We start from the raw sequence: 27971 nt of genomic DNA, 5'->3' as shown, positions 1-27971 counted from the left end.
ATAAAAGACTTTACATTCAAATTGGTGCGATATCAGTTAATGTGTGAACCCGATCGCGTCAAGACGTGCAACACTCGAGGAGTTGCCATTCGATTTTGAAAAATACAGTTATTCTTTTTACTGTAACTGTTGGTGTAATCTTAGTAAACATGTCACAGGAGTACAGTGCTGGTGAGGTGGCACAGAACAACGGTCGCGATGGCAAGCCTGTGTGGATTATAATCAAAGAGAGCGTCTACGATGTGACGAAGTTCATAAAAGAAGTATGTCAATATAGCAAGTTGAAACATTTATTAAAAGTGAAGTTATAAAAAACACCGTTAAAATATTGAATCAAAGTTGAATTTAACACAAAGAAAAAATTACATTATATTAAAGATTTATGGAGGAGTCTGATATCTTAAGTAGTGCCTCGGGTGACATTATTTAAAGTTAAATTAAAAGTAATCCTAATAATGCTTCGAAACTTTTCTAAAAACAAATTTTAATTTTTTTATATTTTATTTTCGATTTAAAAATTAAACTACAAGTATATCTAGTAATTAAAGTTAGAATTTTTTTCTCCACAGCCTTGGAAATAATTTAAGAATTCACCGCATAGAGAAAGTCTAGCTCATATGCCAAAATAATATAATATATATGGGTTTCGATTGCATCCACATTATATAGTAGCGATTCTGCGTACTTTAAGAATAAATATCACATTTGCATAATCCCAGATTCTTTGATTTACGATGTGCAATAAATACTTTTGATCTATGTACATAACTCATAATGATTAACTTGAGATTTTTGGACCACCAAACTTAATTAGTTTCGACACGTTTCTCTAATAAAGTTATAAGGCAGACGCTACTCAAAAATGATGTATTTCTTCAATTTTGTAAAGATTCTCCCTCGATAGTGAGTATTTGTAATCATTTTATTTCTAAAAAACTTACTTCAGGGCGTCGCTTCAAAAACCGAAATTTTTGTATCTAAGGTTTATCCCTAGTTATGGCTAGACACAATCTTTTTTGAATTTTTGCAAATCTAAAAAAATGCGATTTAAAAAAGTACATTTTTGACAATGTTTTTCAAGCTAAAAAATAACGTAGAAATCGAAAAAAATTCGTGTATAAACAAAGCGAGATATTTTGGAACCATTAACAATTACAGATTTCGAATGCTTCTATAGTTTCATCAGAAACGTGCCAAAACTTAAAAAGTGACGTGAACAGTCGATATCTCGTACACCAACATGCTATCGATCAAATCATTTATAAGTATTGTTTCTAGTTATGTCTACTAACGTAGATTATGTATTATCAAACCACGAGTGAGGTTAGACGACGTAGTAAAGAGTATGACTTTTCGTATGATATTTTGAGTTTTCCATTCATCTATCACACTTTAAACTTCACAAATTGTTAATCAATCAATCTTAAAAAAATGTACAATACATACATATATATTTCGAAATCAAGTAAATACACACAAATGTGCATATGTATATGTTTTCGAATCACTTGGTTAATCTGGAATTGTATCTTAATTATTTCTAGCATCCGGGTGGTGAAGAGTCCATACTCGAATATGCGGGCAAAGACGCCACAAAAGCCTTCAATGAAGTTGGTCATTCCACCGATGCCATTAAAGAAATGAAGTCGTACAAAATAGGCGTGATTAGAAAAGAGGTAAGACAATTAAAATCGAATTCATGTATTTGCTTATCAGAAGACAATTTATGCACATTGGCTGATTTGCGGAAATTCCCCCAGAGAGGTGAATGTATGCGCAACTCAGACACGGACATAGCGTGATTTGTATTATTATGCACATGTATGTATGTATGTAAGCCGACAGTATTGAACTAACAGTGAGAGTTGTAATATTTGTAGTGGCTACATATAATATAATACTATAATTTATTAATACTGTGTTGAATACTAAGTTATGTGAGGTAAAACTATTATATTTTTAGTTCGAATATGTATTTATTTGAACACAAATAACCTGTTGTCAGTCTTAAGTTTTCGTTGTTGCTGTAACGATCGAAAACATTCTCTCTTAAATCATATGGAAGAAGCGAAGTATACTTTTGAGATATCGAGCTGAAATTTTGCACACGTCCTTTTCACCGCAAAAAGCTGCTCATTTGTTGGAAGCGCCAATATCGAAACACTATAGAATATAGCTGCCATACAAACTAAACGATCAAAATCCAGTCCTTGTATGGAAAACGTTACTCTCGTGATCTCTTCACGCAATTTGGCATGGATTATAGTCCAAGGCAACGCTACAACTTCTGAACAAATTGTAAAGATCTTTCACTAAAGCATATAGCCGACATTTGAACTGACCGTTCGGAAGCAAGATACAAGATCCTTCTATGCCCTTTTATGCTATAATAAATGCACCTGTGAAGGGTATTTTAGCTTCGGTGAAGTCGTGATTAATATTTCTTCTTGTTTTAACTCAAATGAATAGTGGTATAGGTGTGAATGCAGCTACAGATTAGAAATTAATTAGAATAGACAATGATAGTTGCCACAGTTAGGTCTGATATATTTGCTTACAAATTTACATAAAACGATAAGTAATGCATGATAACGAAAATACATTCGAAACTTGTTTCTAATTTCATATCTTTCTTTCGATTTTCAGTCTATGCAAATACTCAACACCCAACCAACAACCGCAACTAGTGGTCTAAATGAGAAACAACCGCAAGAAAATAGCAAATCAGAAAAGAAACGAATTAAATGTTTCTTTTGTTTTTGAATCAAACAAGGCGATTAAGGGAGAAAGTTGCCGGACTGTGATTAAACTAAATTCACTCATACTAAGTCATATTCATATCGAAATATTTATGTCGGATCGCACAATTTCGTGCTTAGCGATGTGCAAATGTGCGCAGTGAAGATGCAAAGGAGTAAATTTAAAAATTTGTTATTTATTAGATTCACTTACATTATATAATGTCGTTTGAATTCGTATTTATATACATAATATAATTAAATATAGTTTACGTTACAAGATATAAATTAATTTATTGTATTTAGTTAATAAGTGTAAAATGCCAATAAATGCACATTATAATACACTTAATTATTATATTTATACTAGTTCTGCTGCTGCCAATTATAGATATTTCTTCTAATGTGTTACTAAAACTGGTTCATAACGCAAAAGCAACATTTTTCTAAATACCGAATTTAGTAAAATTTTATACAATTCCTACAATTGACATTTGAAAATTTTAAACTAAGCTTTCTCGCCAGTCTTCAACACTTTAAAGCTGGCCTTCCTCGTACTCTGGCGATGCATCTAGCAAGATTGTACAGGCATTATCAAAGGGTGTTGTTGAAAAGTTGGAAACATTGATTGCGCTGTGCCTTAGGTAATGATAGAAACGAGTTGAGCGCCGCTCATGCGTGGCGCGTTGCTTCTCGCTGCGGCAAATGGCGCGCAATGCCGGTTCTACATCCAAGGCGCGTGTACGCTGACTACGAGAACTGACTGCAGTGTTATTCATGTAGTCGCATAGGGAGAGCCTAAATGTGAAATAGATATAATTTTAATATTTCATATATGTTTTAAAATTTACAAAATAATATTTAACTTTAATAAAATAACTAAAGAATCTTCAGCAAGAGTCTATAAAGTTTGGAGCTTCAAATACGATACAATATCAGCTGTGTTTTTACTAAATTTTCATACACATACAAACTGTATGTGTATTATTAGACATACCGTTCTCTCGGCGTATCGAAGAGATTGTATGGGCACGGTTTCGCTGCCAAATTCACTTTTATCGCCTGTTCAACAATCTCATGTGCAATATCCTCGGAGAGATGTGGCATTAACCGGTCGACACTCAAATCGGCGCTTCCTCCGTTAATTGAACCTCGGCCAACTCCTCTACTAACATCCGCCATGTCAGCATTGTGTGTGCCCAATAATGCGCCGATAGATATGCTTTCGTAAAAATCACACATGACTTGAAGTGATGATTTAGTTTCATGCTGATGACATACTTCAGCATCGGCTAGCGAACTATTAAGCACAGTTTTTTTTGGTGTGCGTGTTCTGCGTTTAATTACGCCATTTTTGTCACCATCATTACCACTGAGTTTCGAGGCTTTCTCAATTGAATTACCCTCTTGTAATTGCAAACGCTGTGAGCACTGAAATACATCCGTTAAGTTTACACGTAATAAACTGAAATCGACGGGAAACGGTATACGCCATTTTTCATTCTGGTTGACAGTGAAAAATTCAAACATTGAACGATGAATGTATACATCACTCTCTTTACAACAGCCTTGCCTATTCAGTCGATCTTTAGTGAGTTGGTCATCAGATTCCTGTGGCTGCTGCGTGCTGTCTTCAACTGATAGACTTCGTTTGGTTGGTGATGCAAAAAACCCTAAATCACGATTGGCCACCTCATTCTTTTGTGGTGTATGTTGATGTGTCGGATTTTTGACATCAGCAGCAGGCGTTAAAACCATATTCGTTCGATCACCACCACTTTGTATGAAAAACTGCACTTCCAACAGCGTTCTTCTCAGATCTTTTCTATTATACAAATATAGAGAAACTAAGTCATCCAAATTAATAGGACAATTTTCTATCAACGATAGAACAGCCATGAAACGAGATATATTTAGAGCATTCGGCGGCGTAAAATATATTGTGTTCTGATGCATTAGCCGTTGGAGGTGCTGGCAATTGGGGTTCGTTGCCATGACAATAACAGGTCTCTTTGAGCAAGCTGCCAATGTGTAAATGGCATCAGTGAAACCACTGTCTAGTTGTTCAAATACCACGTCCGCATCCTCGATAAGAATAAGACACTTTCGCGAATTTTGATTCATATCTCCAGTGCAGCCAGCATTATTATCAGCATCAATGTGACTCTGAGAAGTTTGTTTCATTAGCTTTTTGTCATTTAGTGACATGCGGAGTAAGTTTTTCTGGGCTTTATTAGAACTTTGTGTGGGCGTTGAGTCTTTACGAATCTGGTGTGATTGTGTAGCTTCCTACAAATAATGGCAAAAGAAACATTGGTTTCAACATTAATTATTTATATACACATATTATAAATATATTACTAACCTGCAGTTCTTGTATCAAGCGTTTTCCAGTTCGCTTCATGCCAGCATTTATTTCGAGCACATTGAAATTCATATCATTTGCAAGCGCGTAAACTGCATTGGTTTTGCCACTTGATACCGGACCCAGCAGTACCACAGCATTGCTGGTTACATTGCTGAGACTGGAATTGGAGTCATTAGACACATCAAATGAATCATCATTTGATTGCGAATTACGAGCACTTCCGCTATTACCATTGGCCCAAGTAGAAAGAAAGTCACGCAATTGTGTTACCGGCACGAGATTTACGAGAACCTGTTCAACGAGCATTGGTTTATACTTTTCAGTAAATAAAAGTTCACCATTGGGAGCAGATGGAGGCGGTTTCACTTCGTCTTGATCAGAAGTAGCACTTATTGGTTCTAAATTTCGTTTTCGTTGCGTTCGACGAGTCACCACAAACGATTCGCTGACTTGTTCCATATCCTGTGCCGAGTCTAGAGCACTAAAAAATCGATATTTTTCGCGCATTTGATTGTAACATTTAAATGTGGGAAATCGATCGAATTGCGACTTCCACAACTTTATTATAGTCCTTTTATTCTCCAGAGTGGGCAACAATGCTTCAAATAGAGGTGATCGTTTTTTGTTAATTATATATTGTTTTGTACTGCATACATTGCTCCGAGATCTACGCTTATATGTATTTGATTTTTTCTTTATTACCGTTTCGACACTTGTGCTCAGCTCCAAATCGTCCACACACAAGTTTAATTTTATCGTAAAATGTATTTTATTTTGTAAAAATAACTTCTCATCGGCATTTAACTGTTGAACATGACAAATACGAGGAAAACAGTCCAGCACCTCTTCATAACTTTGTTCGTACTGCTTTTGCTTTTCCATTTCTATACGCATTTTCTCAGGCACACCTGACATAAGAAAATCGTGCTTCGCCTTTAGTGCAACTGGATCAGGACTAGGTTTTGGTAGTGAACGTACGAAAAGTGGGGCCAATTTCTTTGCCATTTTTTCTGGCGTTGACATATTACTATCGTCTAAATTTATTACTTCTACATGTACAGCTGTTTCACATTTTCTTGAAACCGAAACACATTTCGTGGTTGAAGAAAATTTAGTCGGACTCTTTTCTAAGTCATAATCATAACGAGCTTTTCCCACACAAGAACGTTTTGGTCTATTACTAGGTGTGTTTTCAATTCCCAATTCTCCCTGATTAGGTTGTACAGCCTCGACACTGCTTTCTATCACAGGTGTAGTAGATATGACCATTATTTCGGTACTATTTTTCCTACTCCGCCGGTTACGTGATTTTGGCGTTTCAGTTTTAGAGTTTCCTTTGTCTTTTGCTAAAGGCTCTTTTAAAGTTTTAGCAGCGATTTCTTTCGGCGACTCTTTTCTCGGAAAATATCCCAAAAGGCTGTCCCGTTTTTTGGTCGGAGAATTAAGTTTAGATAAAAACTCTTCTGTTTCCGAGTCCGCCTTTTCAGTTTCTACTTGCTCATTGACTGAGTCAGTCGAATCAGGGCGCAGTATTGTGCGCTTCCTGCGCTTAGGTTTATCTTTATCCGGCTTTATTGCAGCACCCATCGAATCGCTTCTTTTTACTTTCCTTTTATCACTTGCTGTTTGACTTTTGAAGCTATTATTCTTTTTAGGCGATGCACCATTCACAAGCATGTGTTTGAACCTTAATAGATAATAAAATGTAAATATGAATGTATATTTTTATTACAAACTCACCGTTTCGCACGATTCTCCAATTGTTGATCAACAAATGCAGCTCGTGCTTCTTCGTCCAATTTACGCTTTATGCCACCTTTTTTGTCGGCCCATTCCTGAAGAATCAACTTACGTTTGGTATTGACAGCTGATTCTTGACTTGTCGTGGGGGAGGTCTCTTTTCCAGGTGTATTTGAACCGATTGCTTTATTTCTGGCATTCATCATAACCTCAAAGGCATTCATTGCTTTTTCCTGAGTTAAGCCAGTTGATGTTTCACTAGCAACCACTTTCGATTCCGATTTGCTTCCTAAATCATCTGTAGTCTGTTGGCTTTTCTTTGGAGTTCGTTGAAAGTGACGCAGTATATCTCCATTTATTGAAGCATTATTTAATGGACTTTTATTATCTAGAGACTTTTTCCTTTGAGCACAATCGGGAGATTCTCCCTGTTTGTTTTCCTGAACGGTCTTCTCTTGTAATGGTTTTGTTTTTGAGCGTTTGAAGCCCTGTTCTTTGTCAGGTTTAGAAATATTTTTACCTTTTGATTTATTGACAAACTTTTGTTCCTCATCTTCAGCCACTTTGTTTAATTCTGCGGTTGCCACAGCTACAGCTGCTGCTTCCATTTGTGCAAGTTTTTTCTGCTCCCTTTTTCGTTTGTGTTTTTGTCGATGTTTCTTTTTTACGGAATTTAACACTTCTTCCATATTTTGTAGAATGAGTTTCGAGTCCGGACGTGGGGCTTTCAAAATAAATTTAGAAACGCTTTCAGAGGTGCCATCACTAAGAACAGAACGTTCACCATTTTGGATATCAACGGAAACTAATATAGATCCATTACCGCTTTCAGTAGCACTAATAAAATCATTTAACTCATTTGGATTTAAAGCAGTCATTTTTTACACTTTTTGTATCAAAAACTAAGCAAAGCATATAAATTAGAAGCTGTTTACTTAGGCAATAATTAATAAAGCAGCAAGCAAGATTGTGTGAATACAATTGCACATCAAAATGAGAATTTATGCAAATAAAAAAAAAAAAATATTCTATAAAACTTTGCTATCGCATTGACAATGCTACTAACCAGAAAGAGGTCAGCCACACACCTTCATCAAAGCTTTTGCCCTAGCTTCTCGATATACAATTATTAGTTGAATTACATCTACAAATTTCGTTTCATTAATATTTAGCACGAGCTTAATTAATCCAAAATAATTTAGAAAATCACATCACTTTATGCATCCGTTGGCAGTTTATGACAAATGATGGAAATTGGCGCGTAAAATAATAAACATGGGCTGAACAGACCCTATCCGAAAGGTGTTGCCCTATTTACATTATGAATAAAGGCGTTTTGTGGCAATTTGGTATGAAAACGGTGTATATTATTTTGTACAGTACCGTATTCAAAGTTTTAACGATATCTCTTGAGAATTTATTTTTTAATCCACAAAGTTGAAAAGTATACTTAATAAGATCCTTTATAGAAAAAAGTTTAAAAATAATAAACCGTAAATTTATTTGATTTTATATGTAGTATATTGTTGATTTGCACGTGAAACATATACAAATTGCATTGGACACAGTTTTATTATATTTTTATTTTATTAGTTTTATTTATTTATTTTAGTCACCAGGGCCGAGAAACAGGACTTAGATACAAGGTACCTTATATTAACTATTAATTATTAGTTATTAACTATTGTATATTAGTAGACAATTTTTAAGTATTTAAATTACATTTTGAATCAATAAATAATGTTTAAATAATATACTTTGGTAAGTCTTTAAAACTTTAATTTTAATTTTTATAATTGCACTGCCCATATCTACGATTCTTTTGGTCTTCTTTTTTTTACAATTTCTTACAACCAGGTTACTGCTACCTTCTCAACTTCAACGCTCAGGATTTCCTCTTTTGATAATACAGTTCTTTGAGTTTCTGTACATTCTTGTCTCCAATGATCTATTGAATCTTTGCCTGCATCACACAACCAACATGTTTTTTCTCTGTCGTCAGCCCATTTTTTATTTGCGCCTTCTCACGTTTCACGTGCCACATCTTGCTTTTGCAAAGTGTAATTTTCGCTAACTTTTAAGTATTGTGGGACTTCCCCTGAGTATATACTTGCGTATACATCCAATTCTCGCGGTTTTACTTCATCTCCAACCATTGTATAAGTATATTGTAGATTTATACAATGGTTCTATAGTTCAGGTTCAGCTTACATCCTCACAGTTTTATTAATATCGCATGATAAAAATTATATTATTTCACACCGAGAATAGATGACTGAAATATTTCTTTTTTTGACGGCGCTACATTTATTTAAACCGTCAACTGACGCTTTCATTTCACAATTCTAGGTAAAACGTCAAAAAGTTAAAAGGAAAAAATATAAGCAAACAAGTCCATTTGGTGAAAACATTGAAAAAGTACATATTGTGTAAATTTACTTAAGAGTCTCCGAATTTCTTTTCATTATTTGAAAACAGTAATATATAATCTGTAAAATTCATATAAAAATTGCAAGTGTGTTTAAGTAAACCAAAATGGATAAGGATTGTGTAGAAGAGGTGGAAACACAGAAGGAAAACGAAAAAATTATTACAGTCGATGAAAAGTGCGAACATGATATTGATGGCGTTGACAAAGAGCAAAAAGATGCAGCAATTAACACGATCCCGCAGGAAAAGTTAGACAATGAATTTTTAAATAAATGCCAAGAGGAGGCATCCATAATGCCACAGATGGAATGCGATAATATACCGTTACCTTGCGATTCTGAGGAAACGAATACAGTCAGTTCAAGCAATAAAGTTGTAAAAAAACAAGGTTTATCTAAGAAAATAGCCACTCTTCAGGAAAAAACAAAAAATCTCCATGATAAATTAGGGATCCACCGTAGTAAGTTGCAACAGCATGCTATGGCTGTGTCAAGTATTTCGGAAGTTTCTCAAGTTAATGACTCGTTAGCAGAACAAGCAATGAAATCATTACAAGTAAACATTACTAATTCACTAAATAACAGTATAACAACAATTTCTGCAAAAGAAAATAATCGAAAATTAAAAACTGCCCAAGTTCAGTACTCATCACGCAGGCAATTACAAGAGAAAGTTGGGGATCTACAAGAGCAAGTTGAAGGCCTGCATGAGTTACTAAATCAATTAACTATTAAAAATCCACAACTTAAGGCACGTGTTCTAACACTTGCGCATCATAATCCGAAGCTTCGTCAAATAAAGCTCTTTACAGCAAGTGAAATTTCTGCGTCTACTAGTAGAAATGCTCAACCATTGCTGACTGCCAAACAGAGGAAGGAATCGGAGGCCTCTAATGCCAGTACAACAGCATCACAAAAAGATACAACTTCTGTAAATGACAATGCTAGCGTACAAAAAGTTAGTCGAAAACGAAGTCAACGCAAGCGCAAGAATAACGTAACCAAAGACTCGAAAAATCAGAAAAGCGAGGTAGAATCTTTAAGCAAATATTTGAATAATATTGTGACCGAATATTTCGGCCCAGAACAAATGAAAAAGGCGGAAGAGTTGGAATTCAAAGGAACTTTTGATGATTTAGAATCGTATGCGCAAAAGTTAGTGCAAGCTGGAATAGGACGTATAGTTGAGGACGAAATACGAATTAATCGTAAGAATAATCGTCAATCATTTATTACAATGTCTACGGACCGAGAAGGTACTGAACGTGACGGCATAATTTTGTTGCCAGTAGCGAGGCGCTATGCCTTTGAAGGCGACATAGTGCGCGCTTTCGTGATGAATATGGGTGTAGGAGTTACGCCAACCTCTTCACCAGCCGACATAGTACCTAAGGACGAAAAAAAAACGGTTGAAAAAGCGTCAATAACTGGCGGCAAAGACACTTCATTTTCTTTAGGTATTTGTATATATATATATTATTTCCAATTTCCTACATTTATATACTCTAAATATATGGTGATATGATAAGTGATTTCATAAGTTATGGTGATTTTGAATTTTTGATTCCTTTTGTAGCTGATGACGAGGATCCGTTCGAAGATACGGAATCGCCTGATTCAGACAACGATGCTGATGTCAATGAATTGGATGCTTCCGCCATTGCTGCCTCAGATAATTGCCCGAAATCGTTTGTGATTTCTATAGTAAAACAAACGCCATTACGTGAAATTGTTGGAACTATTTCTTTCAAAAATTCCATGAAATTGAATGATGAGATTAGTTATTACAAACTAAAACCACACGATATGCGTGTACCAATGGTTTACATTCCAGTAAGCGCATGCTCTTCGCACATAACAACAGAAAATCAAGCTGATATCTGTGGTTTGCTTTATTTGGTGCGAGTTATTGAGACGGATATTAATGGGCATTGTATTGGTGAATTGTTGCAGCCTGTTGGTAAAGTAGGCAATGTAGAAGCTGAATTAAAAGCCATCCTACTGCATAATGGACTTAAGAATATAAAACCATTTGAGCAGTGTTTCAATGACCTGTATGGGCAGCCTGATCCACCTATAACCACAGCTGACTTACGTTTTCGTGAAGATTGGCGAGAAAAGTGTGTTTTCACAATTGATCCGCTTACAGCTCGTGATCTGGACGATGCTGTCTCCGTGGAGATTGTGGGCGACGACATATATGAAATTGGTGTTCATATCTCCGATGTAGCTCATTACCTACAAGAAGACAGTGAGTTGGATAATATCGTTAAGGAACGTGCTACATCAATATATTTGGTAAACGAAGTTATTCACATGCTGCCCAAAACATTGTGTTTTAAGTGCTCACTACTGCCAGGCGAAGACAAATTTGCGTTTTCCGTTTTTTGGCGTATAAATAAACACGGCGAAATCATTGGTCAACCGCGTTTTACACGCACTGTTATCAATTCATGTGTCCAGCTAGCCTATGAACACGCACAAAAAGTGATCGACAATCCGAATGAAGATTTTGGCATGGACGATTTTCCTACAATTTGCAACGGCTTCACCGTTCATGACATATGCTCACGTGTCAAAGTTTTAAATACAATTGCTGAGAGATTACGCCAGAAACGATTTGATGGTGGTGCATTATCAATCAATAATCCGAAAATACGCTTCAATTTAGATCCTAAAACCGGAGAAGCTTTAAGTTATGAATTGGATAGTCGACAAGAGGCGAATTTTCTCATTGAAGAATTCATGTTGTTGGCGAATCAATCAGTTGCGCAGTTTATATATGATCGATTCCCAGATATATCCATATTACGTAATCACGGTCCACCACTTTCGAAATCGATGAAGAACTTACGTGAAAAATTAGTCAGCTTAGGTATGGAGTTCGATTGTTCTAGCTCAAAGGCTGTGTACACCAGTATGCAGAAACTGTGTCGCGAGGCAAAAGATCCCGAAGCAATGGACGCTTGTCTGAGTGCATTGCTCACGAAACCAATGGCACGCGCTAAGTAAGTGTACATTTTACTCCAGATTTTTTATTTATTGGTTTTTTTCAAATTTATTGTAATTTTTTTAAGTAATTATTAAAATCTTTTTTCAAATCTTAAATTTTTTTTCTATTTTTTAATTTATAAATTTTTTTATTTTCAAATTTATTAATTTTTTTTATTTCAAATTTATTATTATTTTTTTTGTTTCAAATTTATTATTATTTTTTTTTTTCAAATTTATTATTTTTTTTTTCAAATATATTATTTTTTTTTTTTTTTCAAATTTATTATTTTTTTTTTTCAAATTTACTTTTTTTTCCAAATTAATTTTTTTTTGTCAAATTTATTTATTTTTTTTTTTAATTCATTTTTTTTTTTTTTTCAAATTCATTAAGTTTATTAATTCGTTTTTTGTTTTTAATTATTAGGTACTTCTGTAGTGAAGGTAAATCAGAAGAGGCTGATCTATGGCATTATGCTCTTTCCATACCTATTTATACGCATTTCACAAGTCCTATACGACGTTACCCGGATATTCTAGTTCACAGGTATGGTATTGAAAAGCGATTATCTACATGAAATCTATTATGTACATATTATTATTTATTTTATTGCATTTTTCTTTGATTTTTATTTCAGGGTTCTAGCTGCTGCCTTAAACTACTGTCCACCACCCAAACGTACCCCTGACGACTTGCATATGCTTGCCAAAATTTGTAATGACCAAAAGTACAATGCTAAAAATGCCGGAGACGAATCCATAAATCTTTTCTTTAGACGCTATATTAAAGAGAAACAATCAATTACCATGCGTGCTGTTGTAACAGAAATTTTCCAACATCTGTTGAATGTGGTCACTATTGAAACTGGACACTCGATCAGTATTAATTTTAAAATACAAAAAGTGTTGGTGGACACCTCAAACGCCCCTGCTTACGTGCTTATTGCCGAGCGCAATTCAAAGAATCCACCAGTAAAGTTGCAATTGTTCTCTACCATTGATGTGAAGTTAGTAATTTGGGATGATAAAGTTTGTGGCTTTTTCGTGTCTCCGGATCCTAAGCAACGCCAAATCAACAGTATAGAATTGTCAAAGAAAAAACAACAAGCAACTAGTAGTGCAAATAATTCTACGAGTGAAAATAGTGGTGTGCGTAAACAGCGACATACATCGGAGCGCTCAGTGCAAGAATTGGATGAAAACCAGTCGCAACAACAGCAAACATCGGCAAACGCAAAATCGAAGCCAAAGCAAAATAGTAACAACAAGAAGAATAATGACAAACGTGTTTAAACAAGCCCATTTTTAAAAAGACGATTTTAGATAACTCACATACATGCATACATAATAGTTTGTTTCCAAAACATTTCTGTTATCTTAATGGAATTTATTTAATTAAATTTAACTATTGTTTGTAATTGTACGTCAAACGGATTTATGATTAATTTACTTAAAATATACCTCATTAGCATTCATTTTATAGTGACAATTATTGTGTTCTAACTCTTTAACTCACTTTAAAAGTGCAAATTTCATTTAAAGACAAACTCATGTAAATATATGAACCTAAAAGAAATCGAACTTATTTAGACGAACTTCAAGTGGAATTTAGTAGAGCCACGAGTTTTAGACAAATGCGAAGCATACGCACGAACATATTTTTTGTAAATATACTGATACTGAGCAAAAATCATATATTGTTTAAGTGAAAACAATTAGTTGATATGTGATTTTGATATAATAGAAAAATATGAAAGCATTATTGTATGTATTTATATTTTAAGCTATTTTATATAGTTTAACGGCTATTTACGAAAAAAAACCAACTTGAGAAGCTGAAATAAAAGAACCAAACAAATTATATTTTATATCATTCATTGCTTTATATCGATTAATCGCACAGTCTGTGTTTATTCAAAAAGCAGGTGGAAAAATCATCGTTTTAAGACAAATATTCATGGATAATATGTCTAACACATTCCTTTGATATCTTTAGAGTGTCCACTGTTACTATCAACATCATTTTACAGTCGGGAAAAATGATTTTGTGGATTTTCTTAACGTCTTCGCCCGCAGCAAGCTCTTTTGGTCCAGTAGCTTAATCGATTTCGGTGCTCATATGGCCCAATAACACTAATCATGATAATTGTTTGGATCACCAGAAAAATAAACAAACCACAGCATGTATTAAATCGTTGTGCTGCCCTTTTTAAGAAACGCTACGAACTTTCTAGACCATAAGAAATGGAGCAGCAAATTAATAGTTCCTATTTGTTGCTTAATGAGTTTTTAATTTGTGTTTAATGAGATTTGGTGTTATAGCTTGTTTTGCGATTTTTTATAACTGTTAATATGCTTACTAAAATAACTGCCTTATTCATAAATTTTACGTATAAACGGAAATTACCATGGTATTTGTAAAGAGCGAATTCTCTCAATAAGAATACGTATTACACTAACTCATTGTTATTGGAAATTTGAATTTTTGTATTTAAATATTGATTATTATTCATTATGCTAGGTGCTAGGTGCGATCTTGTATATTTGATACCATCCCCACGCTAGTCGGGGCTAAGTACCCGGATTTTTTTCCGGTCAAGGTTTGTCAACTCTGCGCCATTCTTCGAAATTACTACAGGCACGTTTTCTACCGCTGCCACAACAACATTTGTGTAAAAAAAGTACTCATGCAAGCCACCTATCAGTTCAAACACCGGTTAATTACCAATGTACCAATGTATTTCAGTTTCTGTAATCTAAATATAGATATACATTTCGAGATAATAAATTATTAAAATCAAAGAACTTTCAGAGTTGGATAGGATCTGTTTGAGCCATTTTCCTTCCTCTCAGGGAGTAAGGTGATGCATTTAAATTAAATGTGATCGAGTAGTGTGACAATATGGTGAGAATTAATGACAAGCCGAAATATCTCCTGGTATCAAAGCAGCACTTAAAAATGCGCTAAATGCATATGTTACATGTTTTTACACTCATCGAGTTGTTCCATTTCAACTAAACATTTCGCAGTGTATCGGTTTGTATATTGTTAAACTGCAAACATTCTGCAAAAGCAGAAAGCAGCGATACGACATTAATTTTTCTGTTATGTACATGAATATACTTGTACATACATACAAACATATGTACATATATGTACATTAACCAGAAAATTTCCGGAAATTGTAAATAACACGAAACATATTTAATCTTCATCAATATTTATTTTGTCGCCTTCAAAATATGCTCCATCTGAAGCGATACACATATGCCACCTATTTTTCAAATCATCGAAACATGCCGTGGTAGGCGCTGTCCGGGATCGCCTTCAGTTCCCTCTGCGAATTTTCTTTTACGGTCTCAATCGAGTCGAAACGGGTTCCACGGAGTGTTTTGGTAACAAAAAAATATTGAACGAGCTTTTGGTCTTAAAATCGTTCATTATACTCTGTACCAACATGTTTTAAGACCAGAAAGTTTCTGGCCTTGATGCAGAGGAAAGCATTAATTGGATACCCCCAAAAGTAGAATTAAAAGTTAACAAAAACTGAAACGAATTCGAATGAAAAAAAAAAAACGGTAACTTCGGTTGCACCGACGCTATAATAGACTTCACAAATAAAAAAATATCCACTTAGAATTTTATTTTGAGTTGTTGTAGCGGCAGAATTCTGCCGGGTTAACAGTCCTTGACCGGATAAAGCCCGGGTCCGTTCCGGTTACATAGACCCGACTGTCGTGGGAACGGTACTTAGGTAGATAGATAGATAGATCTGTCTAACGGTACTTACCTCTAATGTAACATTTTTCTGTTATTTTATGATTTAACGAAGGTCTTATTATTAGATTTTAGTTTGTTACCATTACCGAGAGATAATTGCGTTGGTTTGCGAGAATTCCATACAATATGAATTCCGAGTCTCTCTTTTTAGGGTGTGCAAAATAAATGAAATGCACATTCTCTTCTACAACATACTCAAAAAGATCTAAATCAAATATAGTTATAATATATGTCTAAGTCTAAGAACTAGATCGTGTAACCCTTCTACAAGTATCATTAACCCCAACCATACTTGCGAATATGCCTTCCACTAAACGTGCCTTCAAATTGTATTGTGTAAATACGTATGTATGTATGTATACGTGGAATTTTGTAAGTACCCCGCAGTGAAATAAACGAGTTACAGACTACCATGTTACTAGTGTGTATTGCAAACCCAATGAGTCAACCGAGTATCTTGTTCCATATAAGCAATTAATGTTAGTCACGTGTATAATATTTTGTCAGAAAGATACCGGTTTTATGTTAGCTTAAAATAGCCACAAATATCTGGTTCTAAACCGAGCAAAAACACTGCATTTGCTCTACAGTAAGATATATTTATAATAAAAAAAGTTTTAAAATAAACTCTACTTAGTTATAAAATTTCAGGTTTTTCAGTGAACAGTCTAGTGCTTAAAATTAATTACTAAGTAAAATAGAATAAATCATTAATAAACAATTTTAAAACTGGACCACAGTTACTGGCTAGATAATAATAGCAAAGTTTGTGCAGACTTATGAGCCGTTTCGATTGCTTATCGATCTTTTAAAGCTCTAAGTATAAAATTTGTATAAGAGAGAAGTCGAAAGAAGAGGAGTAGGCTTGAGAGCAGCAGGGCAAACCAAGTATTCAATAATCTCCCATAATATAGCATCTATATTAATACGTAAATACGAATGTGGACACATGTAGTTTGAATACAATTTTTTTTTGTTTGTCTGTATGTTTGAGCTGAGTAATGGGGTTTTACTTGATCTTCGCAATGACGGTGCGTATAAAACCGGCAGTGAAAATATAATTTACGATGAGTTAATCGCAGAAGGTTGTCGCGGATTATCGCATGCTGCCAAATAATAAACGCATACACAGATTTATTTGCATACGAAATAGGGAAATTAGACACAGATAAACATGAATTCTAAATTAATCATATTGTGTATTTGTGGTAAGTATTTTTGTTAATTGTATTATTAACTTAATGTTAAATATATAAAATTTGTTTTTTGTTTATGTTTAGTTCAAATATGCGCGTTGGCGAGTGGGCGTCCCCAACAGTGGCAGGGTCCAATTTTTTCGAATCCATTTTTGCCGGACCGTCCTGGTAAGCACATATTTAATCATTATTATTAACAAACAACAATTACCTAAAATTGAATTCTCCTTTGTATCACTTCGCTTAGGTGCCGGTACTACGACTACCACTCCTGCACCGCCCGCCTCTGCGACAACAGTGCCTTCACCAGGCTATCTAGCTTGTTTGAGGGATTGTCCCACCACCATGGAATACAATCCTGTTTGTGGTAGCGACAGTCAGAATTATCACAACCAAGCTCGTCTGGACTGTGCCGCACGTTGCGGTCAAGGTTGGTATTAAACGCTCGACGCAACGCTGATTTACTTGTATTTTCCCTTGATTTTGTTGCTAAAATACATACTCAATTTTCTTTTATTCCTTTCAGATGTTGTTTTGGTACGCATAGGAACCTGTTTTCCCTTGGCTTAAATGGCTGAGAGTGCGTTTTTAACGAACATAAATTTCATCCGAAACGTTAAATAAAATTTATATTCAACTAAATCGAAAATAATGTTAAATTCAAATAGGCTTTCCTATTGGCCTATTGGCCTATTGGCCTCCTCTGGTAGATTAAGTTTGAGACTGTTTCGCTTATAAATATTCACTCACACATAGACATTATTGAGTTGATGTTTATTATTCTTTACTTTTGGGAGTCTAATTAATTTTATGGAATTTATAATTAATATTCACTGAAATTTAAACAAATAATATAATTATTTATACAAACATACATATACACACATGTGCTAATATATCGGCGATTGTGGGGAGATGTCCATTATCAGAGGTTATCAGTTGCTGTTTGACTCAAATTAAGTTTGAACAAAAGCGCTCGTGTTTTTCGTCAATTAAAGCCAGAGAACTTCCTAGCAGAGAGAATTGCTCAAAACTTGTGTAACGGAAACACAATTATAATACTTAAAGATATGTATGTTAATTTGTATGTAATATCGTGTGCTCACTGTTTAATATTTCGATATTAAATCTTTTCTTTTAATCTATAATTAGATTTAACTTTATAAACATGGTTGCTATCAAAAGATCTCTAAGATATTGTAAGTTAGTGCCATTCTCTCACTTCTTTCTTAATTTCTAAAGTTAAGTTAAAATAATTCTTCTTAAATTCAAAAATAAATACAGTCAAAACTGGTTAAGAGAGAGTTCAAGGGACCATGATTTTTTCTCGCTTATATAGGTTTCTCACTAAAACGACAACACGTTGATTTTTCGTTTAGACATTATAAGTTGTTGTAAGAGCTGTACTCTTCGTTGCAAATAATATGAATGAACTGCAATGAGCATGACAAAAAAGTAATACAACATAGTTCCTGATTCCTGAAAAAAAGAATAAGTCATACATAGGAAAATTGTCGCTTATAGAGGTAAATAAAAAAGAGACTCTCAGTTATAGAGGTCAGAGTGGGAAAAACGACTTTCACTCATGGAGGTTTTTGTTTCTCATTCATAGAGGTTTTTGAGAGGTCAAAGTTCGGGAGCTGAGAATTATTCTCACTTATAGAGTTTTATCGCTTACCCAGTTCTAACTTGTATTTAGTAAAATGGATCAAAAGGAAATAATTCTTAATTTTACCTCTCTGAACGTTATTATTTTTCATAGTTTTGTAGAATAAACATTGATAGGTCTGGGATAGATGAGCATCATTATCCTGAATAAATAGTTACTTCTAAGAAAGTTGACGTGTGAGAATTGAAAAGACGTTTCATGAAATTTTATCAGTTGTTTGGCCTAACTGTATAACGGTGTAAACATAACACACACATACAAGTATGTAGGTATGTATATAAATAACTTAAGGTTTACCACAAGCCCAGCTGACGTGAGCGTAGTGAGTGTTTGGCTGCCGCATGGCTATTCCGTCCTAGTTTTATCACTTTTTACCTTATCTCCCATACGTTTAAGCATACAGAGGAACTGTTTTACTTTTGAAATTAGTCGTCGATCGATTTGTGGTGGGTTTCGTTGATTTACGAAGCTTTTATTCGTTCTCAGTAATTTTCATTCAGTTTTAATGACCCATACTAATAAACTATTTATGCAGATAGATAATTGTTACATATTGTATGATCAGCTCAAATGACTAATTTTTTTGGAATTGAATAATTGTTGTTTTGAGCGCTCTTGACATAAGCAATCAAAATGGTTAACTCAGAGCTCATAACATCACATCTTAATGAGTGTAAATAAGATCAGTAAGCCAGCATATAAATCTACAAATAAATATACAGACATATGTACATAATTAGGCAAATGTAACTACACATGTACATACATATGTATATAAATTTATATTTCCAAGCGAGTATCTACAAAAGAATTATAATTTTATGCAACTCAGTGGATTCGAAAGATCAGTAAAGAATCGACATTTGAAGAGCAAAGACGCTATTAATACGAAAGCAACAAATTTTCTGGGGGAATTGAAAACATGAAAACCTTAAGGAATACTTTCGCGCTTGGTATGTTTTGCTATAAAGTTGAGCACAAATAAAGTTGAGCTACAATAAATCCAGTAAATGATAAAAGTGCCGATGTTTTAATTCTAATTATTTTAATTATTCCTTTTTATATATTTTTCAAATGAAATCAGCCATAATAATAGTTAGCTGTGCGACACTTGTTCCTGCTTTGCCCCGACCCGCTAACGATCCCAACGCCGATTTTGAATTGATAAGCGGTGGCACCCAGGTTGGTCCTAAGCCCACTTTTGTGCCAGTCACACGAAAACCACTGATAATAAACACCTCACCGCCGACTCCAGCAAACTCGAAGAATTTCGCCTTTGACCCGATTAGCAAAACATGGACTTTCGTGAAAAAGGACGCTCCCATATCCTCGGAAGGCACACTTTTATGGAACCAAAGTAACGACAAATGGCTGACCGAAACAGCTAGGCGCGTCTAATTAGACCAACACCATTTATAGATAATTAAAAATAATTGTCCAAACAAATACAATTTTTTTTTATTTATAAGGATTAACGAAAAAAAGTCACCAAAATTATGGCACATAATATTTTTAATATATTGCATGCAACCCTGTTTAGGCGGCAAACAGCTGATCCTATTGTTTACATTTTTGCTATAATGTTGTGGATAAATAAGAATATGATATTGAATCAGTTTTAGAAAAAGAGTCATGCCAATCACAGAACGGGAAAAATTAGGTATCGTGGACTTTTTAGTAAGCGAGGAGCAGAATGTACCTGTATTGCTGCAAGTTGCGAGATCAGTGACAAAAAATATATGCGAGGTTACAACAGCGCAAGGTATATATAGTATATAAACAAAATCGCCATTATTTAGTTAAACCCTAATCTCTTTTTTTCTTCTACAGAAGCACTTGACTATGTATATATACAAATTGGCGATACTCTAACTTTGCTTAACAAACGAGCCATAACTCGAGAAATGCTTTTTAAATATCTACATCACAGAAAAATTCAAGTTAATGCAGACTTCACCAAGAGCGCATTAATTAGTAAAATCATAGAATATTGGAATACCTTACAAACCAAGAGTGAACACATAACTCATAATACTGATAGTGTTGACAATCAAATAACTTTGCCATATGAAAGCGAAAAAACTTTTTTCAACCAGGTCGATTCCACTGTTACGACGCACTCTAACGATTGGAATGACAAAGAGGCTCCGTACCCCATTCACTTGCTGGCTCGCAAATTTACAGAGTGGTTTTTTAGCAATCTCAATATGCAAGCATTAAATGTCGAAGATTTTTGGTCAGATGCAACGCTCCAACTGCGTATAGCTGCTACGGATCAAATTAATGATTACGAATGCGATAGTGCTAGCGAAGTTATAACAAATCTTTTCAAGTCAAAAGAACAGTTTGGTTTTTACTTCAATCCGAATCTCACACATGCTGGTGTTCAAGGACGTATGAATGTGCATGGCTTAGTGCTGGTACTGGCATGTGGTACACTGCACACTGAGCAGAATTGCGTAGGGGTATTTGAGTGTACATTTGGACTGTTACGCGATCCATTCGCTGAGAACAATTGGAAAGTGAAAACAATGCAATGTATTTTACGCAGTCAGACAGCCCCGTCAATGCCTAGCTTATGCGAAAGTGAAACTCTCAAAGAAGCACTTTGCCTGCCGATACCGAAAGGTGAAATTACGTAGCATATAACTATATATACATATATCATCACTATTATAATTATTTATTTGGATTTAGTAGGGATATTTATTAAAATAGTCTGATTGTCTCATTTGTATTTATTTGTTTATAAATAAAGCTGTTGTTAAAAAATATTTCGAAAGTTGTACTGTCGGCGGCAAGAAAAGCGAAAATTAATGCAAAAGTCGATTGATAAAAATGAAATAAGTGTATTACTGGAATTATGTCTAGAAAATAAAAATCAAAAAAAATTTTTCTCTAGTAGTTAAAAAATTAAAATTACAAGGCAGCATGTGAGTTTAGCTTTCGCTAATTTTGTGATATAACGCGCCAAGTTTTTGCTCATGTAGCTGTTGTAGAGGCAGAACACATCCCTGAAGTAATTTGGTGGAATGCTACCGAGTTGACAGTCTTTGGCCGGATAAAAATCCGGGTCCGTTCCGGTTACATAGACCCGACTGTTATGGGAACGCTGAAGGTAATTTTGGATGCACAACTTATTTATAAACTTTTCGACATTAACAATAATAAAATATTTTCATCGCTTTTCTTGCCCAACAAATTACCTTAGCTTTTGTAATTTACTCTTGCAGTTTTTATTCACTCCAATTCCATGGTTCCTCCAAACGTACGAGTTCAGCAGTTAGATTTTTTGAAAAATGTAATGTATCCTGCCCTTTCCTTAAAAATTTAAATAATTTCTTAAAACAATTAAATATCGTTTGACCTTACAAAATGATGAACTTACTGCCGATGAAATAAATTTAATTTTTACACAGACTTTAGTTAAAGCATTTAACATCGCTGTATAACAGCCGTCTGAAAATTAAGAGAAAAACAAAATTTGCTTTAGATAAAAATGTAGCGTACATTTTTTAAAGTTCATAATTTCGTTTACATCTCCATTGCAATCACATGGCGTCGAAAATGATTTGGGCTGTGATCCGTGCAAGCAAATCGATTCTCACGCTGCTCCGAAATGGAGATTTTTACGAAATTTAAATTTAGTTTCATCTTGTCTAAATATATATAGCTTCAATCCCAAATTATTATTACCAGAGCAATAAACATAAAACATGCTGTACTCTCGCTCGTCGCAAAATGTGGTGGTAGGCATCAGCACGCCTGCGCTTTTTATGCGTTGCACAGCGACATTCTGAAATTAAATTAAATACTATAGCATTGTTTGGATAAAAATAAATTATAGTATTGGTATTAATACATGCGGGAGAATCTCAATCTATACATGTTTTTATGTATGATTTTGTTATTTATGCGAACACTTTGATCCTTTTTTTTTTTTTTTTTTTTGAGTTTTAATTAAGCATTGTTTTCGAAAGGAAAACAAATTTTTAATTATATATAATAATTATTTGATTTATATATATGTATGTATATAGACATCAAATAGTAAGTTAAACTAGTTTTTAAAAATTCCGCTTACTAACATGTTTCAGCCAAAACTGGAACAGAACCATTTTACTTTCTCATACATTGTGCAATTTTATTGCACATATGTATGTCGATTATGTCGATTTTTCTTAATTCCATGGAAAGTTACCATATCTAAAAACACACATTTCTTATTACAACTTTTAAGAAATTAATGTTAATTTTTATGTTTTATATGCGAGATATTTAAACGAAATGAAAAAATTTAAATAGTGTTGCAGGATTAAAAAAAAAAAAACAAAAAAGTGAATTAAATTAAATTATTATCGAATATTATATATATGTATATGTAGGTATAAATTGACTGTAAAAAAAATTAAAACATCTTGCAATATTTTAAATATTAACTAAGTCCGTTTAATATGATATTAAAACTCCTGAATTTTTATATTATCATGATGTTTAAACACATTAATAAAATTAAATTATTGATTTCAATTCGATTTACATTCCAATTTATATAACAGTGCAGGTTATATTATGTAGGCCAAACTTAGTACTCTATTAGTTGACATGAGCTGACAGAATCTATTGGTTTTGTACTTTGGCAAAAATAATTCTTAATAACTTCTCAAACTAGCCGAGATTTCTAAATGAAACTTAATTAATCCTAAACCGCAACTCAAAGTGTGTTCAGTTCTGTCATCCTTCTCTGATGCCTGCTTGTACACTTCTGTACATAAAACATTTTTAAAAGATGTAGCATATAAATCGTGTATAAATAATTGTATAATACTTAATTTATAAACACTAAAACTGCCAGCATGTATCATAAAATACATTACTAGCAGCATATGAGGAAAGAATTACATTGTGTGTATGCCTGGTGTAATGGCGTCCGTTATTATTTTTCATATCGGTTCAAATAGCATCGAAACCATTACGTTTTAAAACGTCGCCTACATCTTTTCTTGTATAAAAGGATGCGTGAGTGCTTGATTCAAGGAAATGCGTTTCGATGGATCAAGTGCAAACATATTATCCAATAGATCTTTTAGTTGCGTCACTTTACGTTGTTGATCATCCGGTAAATTCTGGTCAGCGATTAGTTCTTGCTGCAAATTTCGAGTAGCTTTTATTACAGGCATAACAACGATTTTTTCCTGAAAGCAAAACAAACAAATTTATATTTTTATTTAAGTAAATACAACACTGCATTTACGATAATACTAATAAAATAATTACCCGTTCTGTGATTTTGTCAATTTCATGATAAAGAAAGTTGCAGCTCTGATCAAAATGTTGGTCTTTGAATTGACCCTTGCGAATAATTCGATTTGGTATTTTTCCTGCAATGAATAATTAAGAAAATATTTACAATTGTTTTGACAATTTTTAATGGAAACTAGGGTTGCGAATTTTATAATTAAAAAAATTTGTCATTAAAAATTAGATTTTCAATTTGGAAGTGTTGCTGGATTTATAAAATTGAATTTTAAATTTTTATTTCCGTTGTTGGGAAATGAGAATTTATTTTTTAATCCTAACATAAAATTTTCGTTTTTTCGTTCCGTTAGTAGTTTGGGATTAAAATTCAAAATTTTATTATAAAAATTATAATATAATAATTATAGTTGAAATATAAAATTTGAATCTTAAACTTTTTTTCATTTGGTATTAAGAGATTAAAAATTATTTTTAAGTTGTTCGGGTCTATAAAATATAAAAAGATTTTAATTTAACTAATTTTTAATGCATTATTTGCAACCCTGACGGAAACAAATATTTTAATGTATATATATTTTACCTTTTAGGTCCATGAAAAATTTCAGCATTTGGTTGTTACTCTTTCCGCTAAAGAGTATTTTACCGGTATATAACTCATATATTGTACAACCCGCGGACCACATGTCAATGCCATAGTCATATGTAATGCCCAATATTATTTCGGGTGCTCGATAGAAGCGCGATATCAAATATGGTGTAATTTCGTTGTCGTTAATAGTTGATGCAGAACCAAAATCACAAAGCTTCAAACACAAATTATTCTCATTCACTAGAATGTTATCGGGTTTAATATCCGCATGAAGTATGCCCGTCTTTTTGAGTAGCTTAAGAGCCAAAAACAATTGCTGGGTATAGCTTCGTACAGCTTTGATGTGTAAACCCACATTTTTACCGTATTTTTTAAGCACTTCTCGCAGGTTCATAGATAATGGTTCAAACACCATACATAGATGCTAAATTGAAGTATACAAATAAATTTTTGTTTTTTCATTGAACGTGATTTATTCCCACCTGTTTGTGGAAAAAATGACGGAAAAGCCGTAAGCAATGGAATCTATCTTCGGGATCAGCATCATTTAACTTCTTCAGAATCTCCAATTCACGTAGACCAGTTTTGTGCCTAAAATTATTGGGGTCATAAAACGAATTTACAACAATATCTTTTCTTACATTATTTCGTTATTACGTATAATTTTTACAGCCACGTTGGCATTTCCACGCGCTTGATCACGAGCTCTTACTACGTTACTGAATACACCTTGCCCGGTATAGCCACTAACAACATAACGGTTGTCGAGAATTTCTCCAATGCGCACACGATAGTACCCTTCGGCATCGTCCCAATTGTCAGTCAGTGCAGGGTTTTCAATTTGCGTTTTATTCAATACTATTGTACTAGGAGACTGAATATAAATAATTTTTTAATTAGTAACCCCAAAAGATTTAAGCTGAAATGAAGACAGTTACAAGCAACCGACTCACATCGAAATTAGAGTCTACATCTTGATCAGCAAACATATCCCACTCGGGCCGTTTCTCTTTTGTAGGATTTTTAATTTTTTTATCTTCATCCATATCTTTATCCTCGGCATAACTGGTCTCTTCATCCGATATCTTTGTTGGAGGGTTTTGCATCAACGGCGCAGGGTCTTCTAAATCATATTTGATAGGTGGACTGCGGGCCCTTTGAGAATGTGTGGAATTTTTTGGTGGTGATGTTTCTTCTTTACCACCAAGTTTCTAGAAAAATATATATATAGATATTTTAATTTTTTTCACACTATAGACGCATTATATTACCTTTAACAACTCCTCGCGCTGCTTTCTTCGCATCTCTATAATTTTCTCCTCTTCGTCTTCATCCTCGTTAATGTCAATATCTAAGTTGTCGCCATCGTCACTACTTGCGTCTTTGACTTCAGCTTTCTGACCTTCACTGAGCGATCCACGATAGCGATCCTTGTCACGATCTCGACCACGATCCTCACCTCTCCAACTGTCACGTTCGGATTTTCCATCGCGTTGACGCTCCCGTTCCACCCGTCTCCGATCCGATTCTACTTTACTACGGCTATGGGAACGCATTCTACGGTCACGATCACGTTCACGCTCTCGGCCCCGAGAGTTACCGTAAGAGTCTGCACCACTACGATCTTGTTGTCTAATTCGATCATCTCGTCCACGTCGATCACGATCACGACTATTTTCACGTTCCCGTTGTTTATCGCGATTTATTTCAAGACGAAGATCTTCCTTGTTTCTGTTTTGATCATGTATATCACGCCGATGTCGGCCACGGCTGTGGCTGTCGTCCCGACGTCGATGAATATTCGTCTCCGAATCTCTACGCTGTGATCGACTGCGACTCCGTTTGCCAGTATGTGGATGTCGATCTCGTGAACTATGTGAACGTGTTTCTTGTAACTCTTGGTGAGCATGTCGATGTTGTTGGAAATGGTCACCTAACGACTTCCTGCGAGGTGATGGCATACGCTCATCCTTACTGGAACCATAAGGACGGGATGATTTGCGTCTAGATTCAGGAGTACGTTGTCCTCCGCTAGAATCATCCAATAATATAACATCAGGTTCATTTGAAATATGTTTTTTACTGTGTTTACTAATAACATTTTTACTGATTGACGATGAAGCTGACAATGACCGCATTTTGACGGGTGCCTTGCTGTCAGTACTAATTTTTTCAACGCATGCAGTCCCCTCCGATGTATCTTTGTAAACACTGCGATTTATGATTGGTACTTCATTGGGGAGACTATCTTCACCATCGGACTCTGATAAATATGCACCTAAACGAGCTTGAAGTAAAGCTTTCTGTTTCATTAATTCTTCGAGGTTGAGTTCGTCTTCTATGATAGCAACATCTGGACTCGCCACATCATTTTGACTGTATTCAGCGAAATAAGTCAATAACATATAAATCATTTCATTAAAAACACATAACTTACATTTCACTTTCACTCCCGGATGACGCTACTTCCATAGTGGGATATATATTATTTTGAATTGTTTTAGTAATCTCCTCTACCAGACTTCCAGGATCAGTTTGAAGATTTGTCTTCGTTATACTGAACCTACCTCCATTTGCTTGCTGATCATTTCGTGGATTGACATCTTTGGTGACTTTATGCATTATTTCTGTGAACTTTTCATTAAGGGCGCCACTACGGTGTTTGTCACCGGTGTCTTCAGAAACTGACGACTCGCTGTGTTTGTGGTGTCTTTTCTTTGACTTCTTGTGCTTTCTATGAGACTTTTCGCTTTTACTGGTTTTCTTATGTTTCTTTTCCTTCTTAGATTTTTTGTGTGAACCCGAGGCATATTTAAAACGTTTTTCCGTGGTTGAATCACTAGAGTCATAACTATGAACCGAAAATTTTTCATTATAAATACACACTTTTGTTATATTAAACATAGAGGGGTCATAACCTCAAATGTATTTTCCATAGCTATTTACCTTTGATCTTCGCTAGACATGGTGTATATAATTTTTATGCAATCCCCCAAAAATTTAGCTAGCCAATTAGCTTTTGTCAATATAAATAATATCTTTACACACTTTGTAAATAAATCTTACAATTTCCTGTAGAATGTAGTTTTTCCAAACCAATATTCGCTAATAAAATATTGCAATGCGTTAAGCGATCTTAGCTGCGATTAATACCTGAAATACAGGGTACCATTTTAACAACGACAAAACTTCTCCTAGCAAGCAATAATTA

General features: G+C 34.3%; 5 protein-coding genes across 8 annotated transcripts; 3 read left to right on the top strand and 2 right to left on the bottom strand.

Annotated features, from left to right (window-relative positions):
* The first annotated feature begins 24 nt into the window (after window positions 1-24).
* Window positions 25-3090, top strand: LOC106625465 (cytochrome b5). Its single transcript, XM_014245287.3, has 3 exons — window positions 25-263; window positions 1545-1676; window positions 2647-3090. Exons 1-3 carry the CDS (start codon window positions 150-152, stop codon window positions 2761-2763), a joined length of 363 nt encoding a protein of 120 aa, XP_014100762.2. The 5' UTR covers window positions 25-149; the 3' UTR covers window positions 2764-3090.
* On the bottom strand, window positions 2916-8096 carry elg1 (enhanced level of genomic instability 1). 4 transcript variants are annotated; one of them, XM_036364262.2, is made up of 5 exons: window positions 7913-8096; window positions 6847-7748; window positions 5104-6793; window positions 3736-5027; window positions 2916-3536 (listed from the first exon to the last, which is right to left on the bottom strand). In XM_036364262.2, exons 2-5 carry the CDS (start codon window positions 7722-7724, stop codon window positions 3275-3277), a joined length of 4122 nt encoding a protein of 1373 aa, XP_036220155.2. In that variant the 5' UTR covers window positions 7725-7748; window positions 7913-8096; the 3' UTR covers window positions 2916-3274. The 4 variants fall into 4 exon arrangements, with proteins under 4 accessions (XP_036220155.2, XP_036220157.2, XP_036220158.2 ...); XM_036364264.2 differs by having other exon boundaries at window positions 6847-7683; XM_036364265.2 differs by having other exon boundaries at window positions 6847-7683; window positions 7935-8096.
* An 861-nt stretch (window positions 8097-8957) lies between these two features.
* Window positions 8958-21554, top strand: Dis3l2 (Dis3 like 3'-5' exoribonuclease 2). The gene is made up of 6 exons (XM_014245288.3): window positions 8958-10732; window positions 10852-12283; window positions 12694-12813; window positions 12905-13556; window positions 20524-20674; window positions 20743-21554. The coding sequence occupies exons 1-6, from the start codon at window positions 9382-9384 to the stop codon at window positions 21552-21554; spliced, it is 4518 nt and encodes a 1505-aa protein (XP_014100763.3). The 5' UTR covers window positions 8958-9381.
* On the top strand, window positions 17056-18117 carry Kaz1-ORFB. The gene is made up of 4 exons (XM_036364640.2): window positions 17056-17255; window positions 17328-17411; window positions 17491-17673; window positions 17770-18117. Exons 1-4 carry the CDS (start codon window positions 17222-17224, stop codon window positions 17811-17813), a joined length of 345 nt encoding a protein of 114 aa, XP_036220533.1. The 5' UTR covers window positions 17056-17221; the 3' UTR covers window positions 17814-18117.
* Window positions 21555-23338: 1784 nt separating the features above from the next.
* On the bottom strand, window positions 23339-27898 carry Prp4k (Pre-mRNA processing factor 4 kinase). Its single transcript, XM_014241968.3, has 9 exons — window positions 27707-27898; window positions 27198-27611; window positions 26032-27136; window positions 25714-25971; window positions 25402-25634; window positions 25243-25351; window positions 24752-25184; window positions 24190-24293; window positions 23339-24107 (listed from the first exon to the last, which is right to left on the bottom strand). Exons 1-9 carry the CDS (start codon window positions 27724-27726, stop codon window positions 23904-23906), a joined length of 2880 nt encoding a protein of 959 aa, XP_014097443.2. The 5' UTR covers window positions 27727-27898; the 3' UTR covers window positions 23339-23903.
* Window positions 27899-27971: the final 73 nt, after the last annotated feature.

Source organism: Bactrocera oleae, chromosome 6, assembly GCF_042242935.1.
Source record: "Bactrocera oleae isolate idBacOlea1 chromosome 6, idBacOlea1, whole genome shotgun sequence".
Lineage (NCBI taxonomy): Eukaryota > Metazoa > Arthropoda > Insecta > Diptera > Tephritidae > Bactrocera > Bactrocera oleae.
This window is presented reverse-complemented; position numbering and strand designations above follow the sequence as displayed.

Excerpts from the sequence above, each read along its gene's own strand:
- LOC106625465 (XM_014245287.3), top strand. The coding sequence starts at position 150 with ATGTCACAGGAGTACAGTGCTGGTGAGGTGGCACAGAACAACGGTCGC. Across the intron at positions 264-1,544 it reads TGACGAAGTTCATAAAAGAA|CATCCGGGTGGTGAAGAGTC; the intron begins GTATGTCAATAT and ends AATTATTTCTAG. Across the intron at positions 1,677-2,646 it reads TAGGCGTGATTAGAAAAGAG|TCTATGCAAATACTCAACAC; the intron begins GTAAGACAATTA and ends TTCGATTTTCAG.
- Prp4k (XM_014241968.3), bottom strand. The coding sequence starts at position 27,726 with ATGTCTAGCGAAGATCAAAG. Across the intron at positions 25,352-25,401 it reads ATACGTAATAACGAAATAAT|GCACAAAACTGGTCTACGTG; the intron begins GTAAGAAAAGAT and ends CAATAATTTTAG. Across the intron at positions 24,108-24,189 it reads TTGACAAAATCACAGAACGG|GAAAAAATCGTTGTTATGCC; the intron begins GTAATTATTTTA and ends TTTTGCTTTCAG.
- Dis3l2 (XM_014245288.3), top strand. The coding sequence starts at position 9,382 with ATGGATAAGGATTGTGTAGAAGAGGTGGAAACACAGAAGGAAAACGAA. Across the intron at positions 12,814-12,904 it reads CCGGATATTCTAGTTCACAG|GGTTCTAGCTGCTGCCTTAA; the intron begins GTATGGTATTGA and ends TTTTTATTTCAG. Across the intron at positions 20,675-20,742 it reads CGAGGTTACAACAGCGCAAG|AAGCACTTGACTATGTATAT; the intron begins GTATATATAGTA and ends TTTCTTCTACAG.
- Kaz1-ORFB (XM_036364640.2), top strand. The coding sequence starts at position 17,222 with ATGAATTCTAAATTAATCATATTGTGTATTTGTG. Across the intron at positions 17,256-17,327 it reads AATCATATTGTGTATTTGTG|TTCAAATATGCGCGTTGGCG; the intron begins GTAAGTATTTTT and ends GTTTATGTTTAG. Across the intron at positions 17,412-17,490 it reads ATTTTTGCCGGACCGTCCTG|GTGCCGGTACTACGACTACC; the intron begins GTAAGCACATAT and ends CACTTCGCTTAG.
- elg1 (XM_070111027.1), bottom strand. The coding sequence starts at position 7,724 with ATGACTGCTTTAAATCCAAATGAGTTAAATGATTTTATTAGTGCTACT. Across the intron at positions 6,794-6,846 it reads TTGGAGAATCGTGCGAAACG|GTTCAAACACATGCTTGTGA; the intron begins GTGAGTTTGTAA and ends TTATCTATTAAG. Across the intron at positions 5,028-5,103 it reads GCTTGATACAAGAACTGCAG|GAAGCTACACAATCACACCA; the intron begins GTTAGTAATATA and ends CATTATTTGTAG.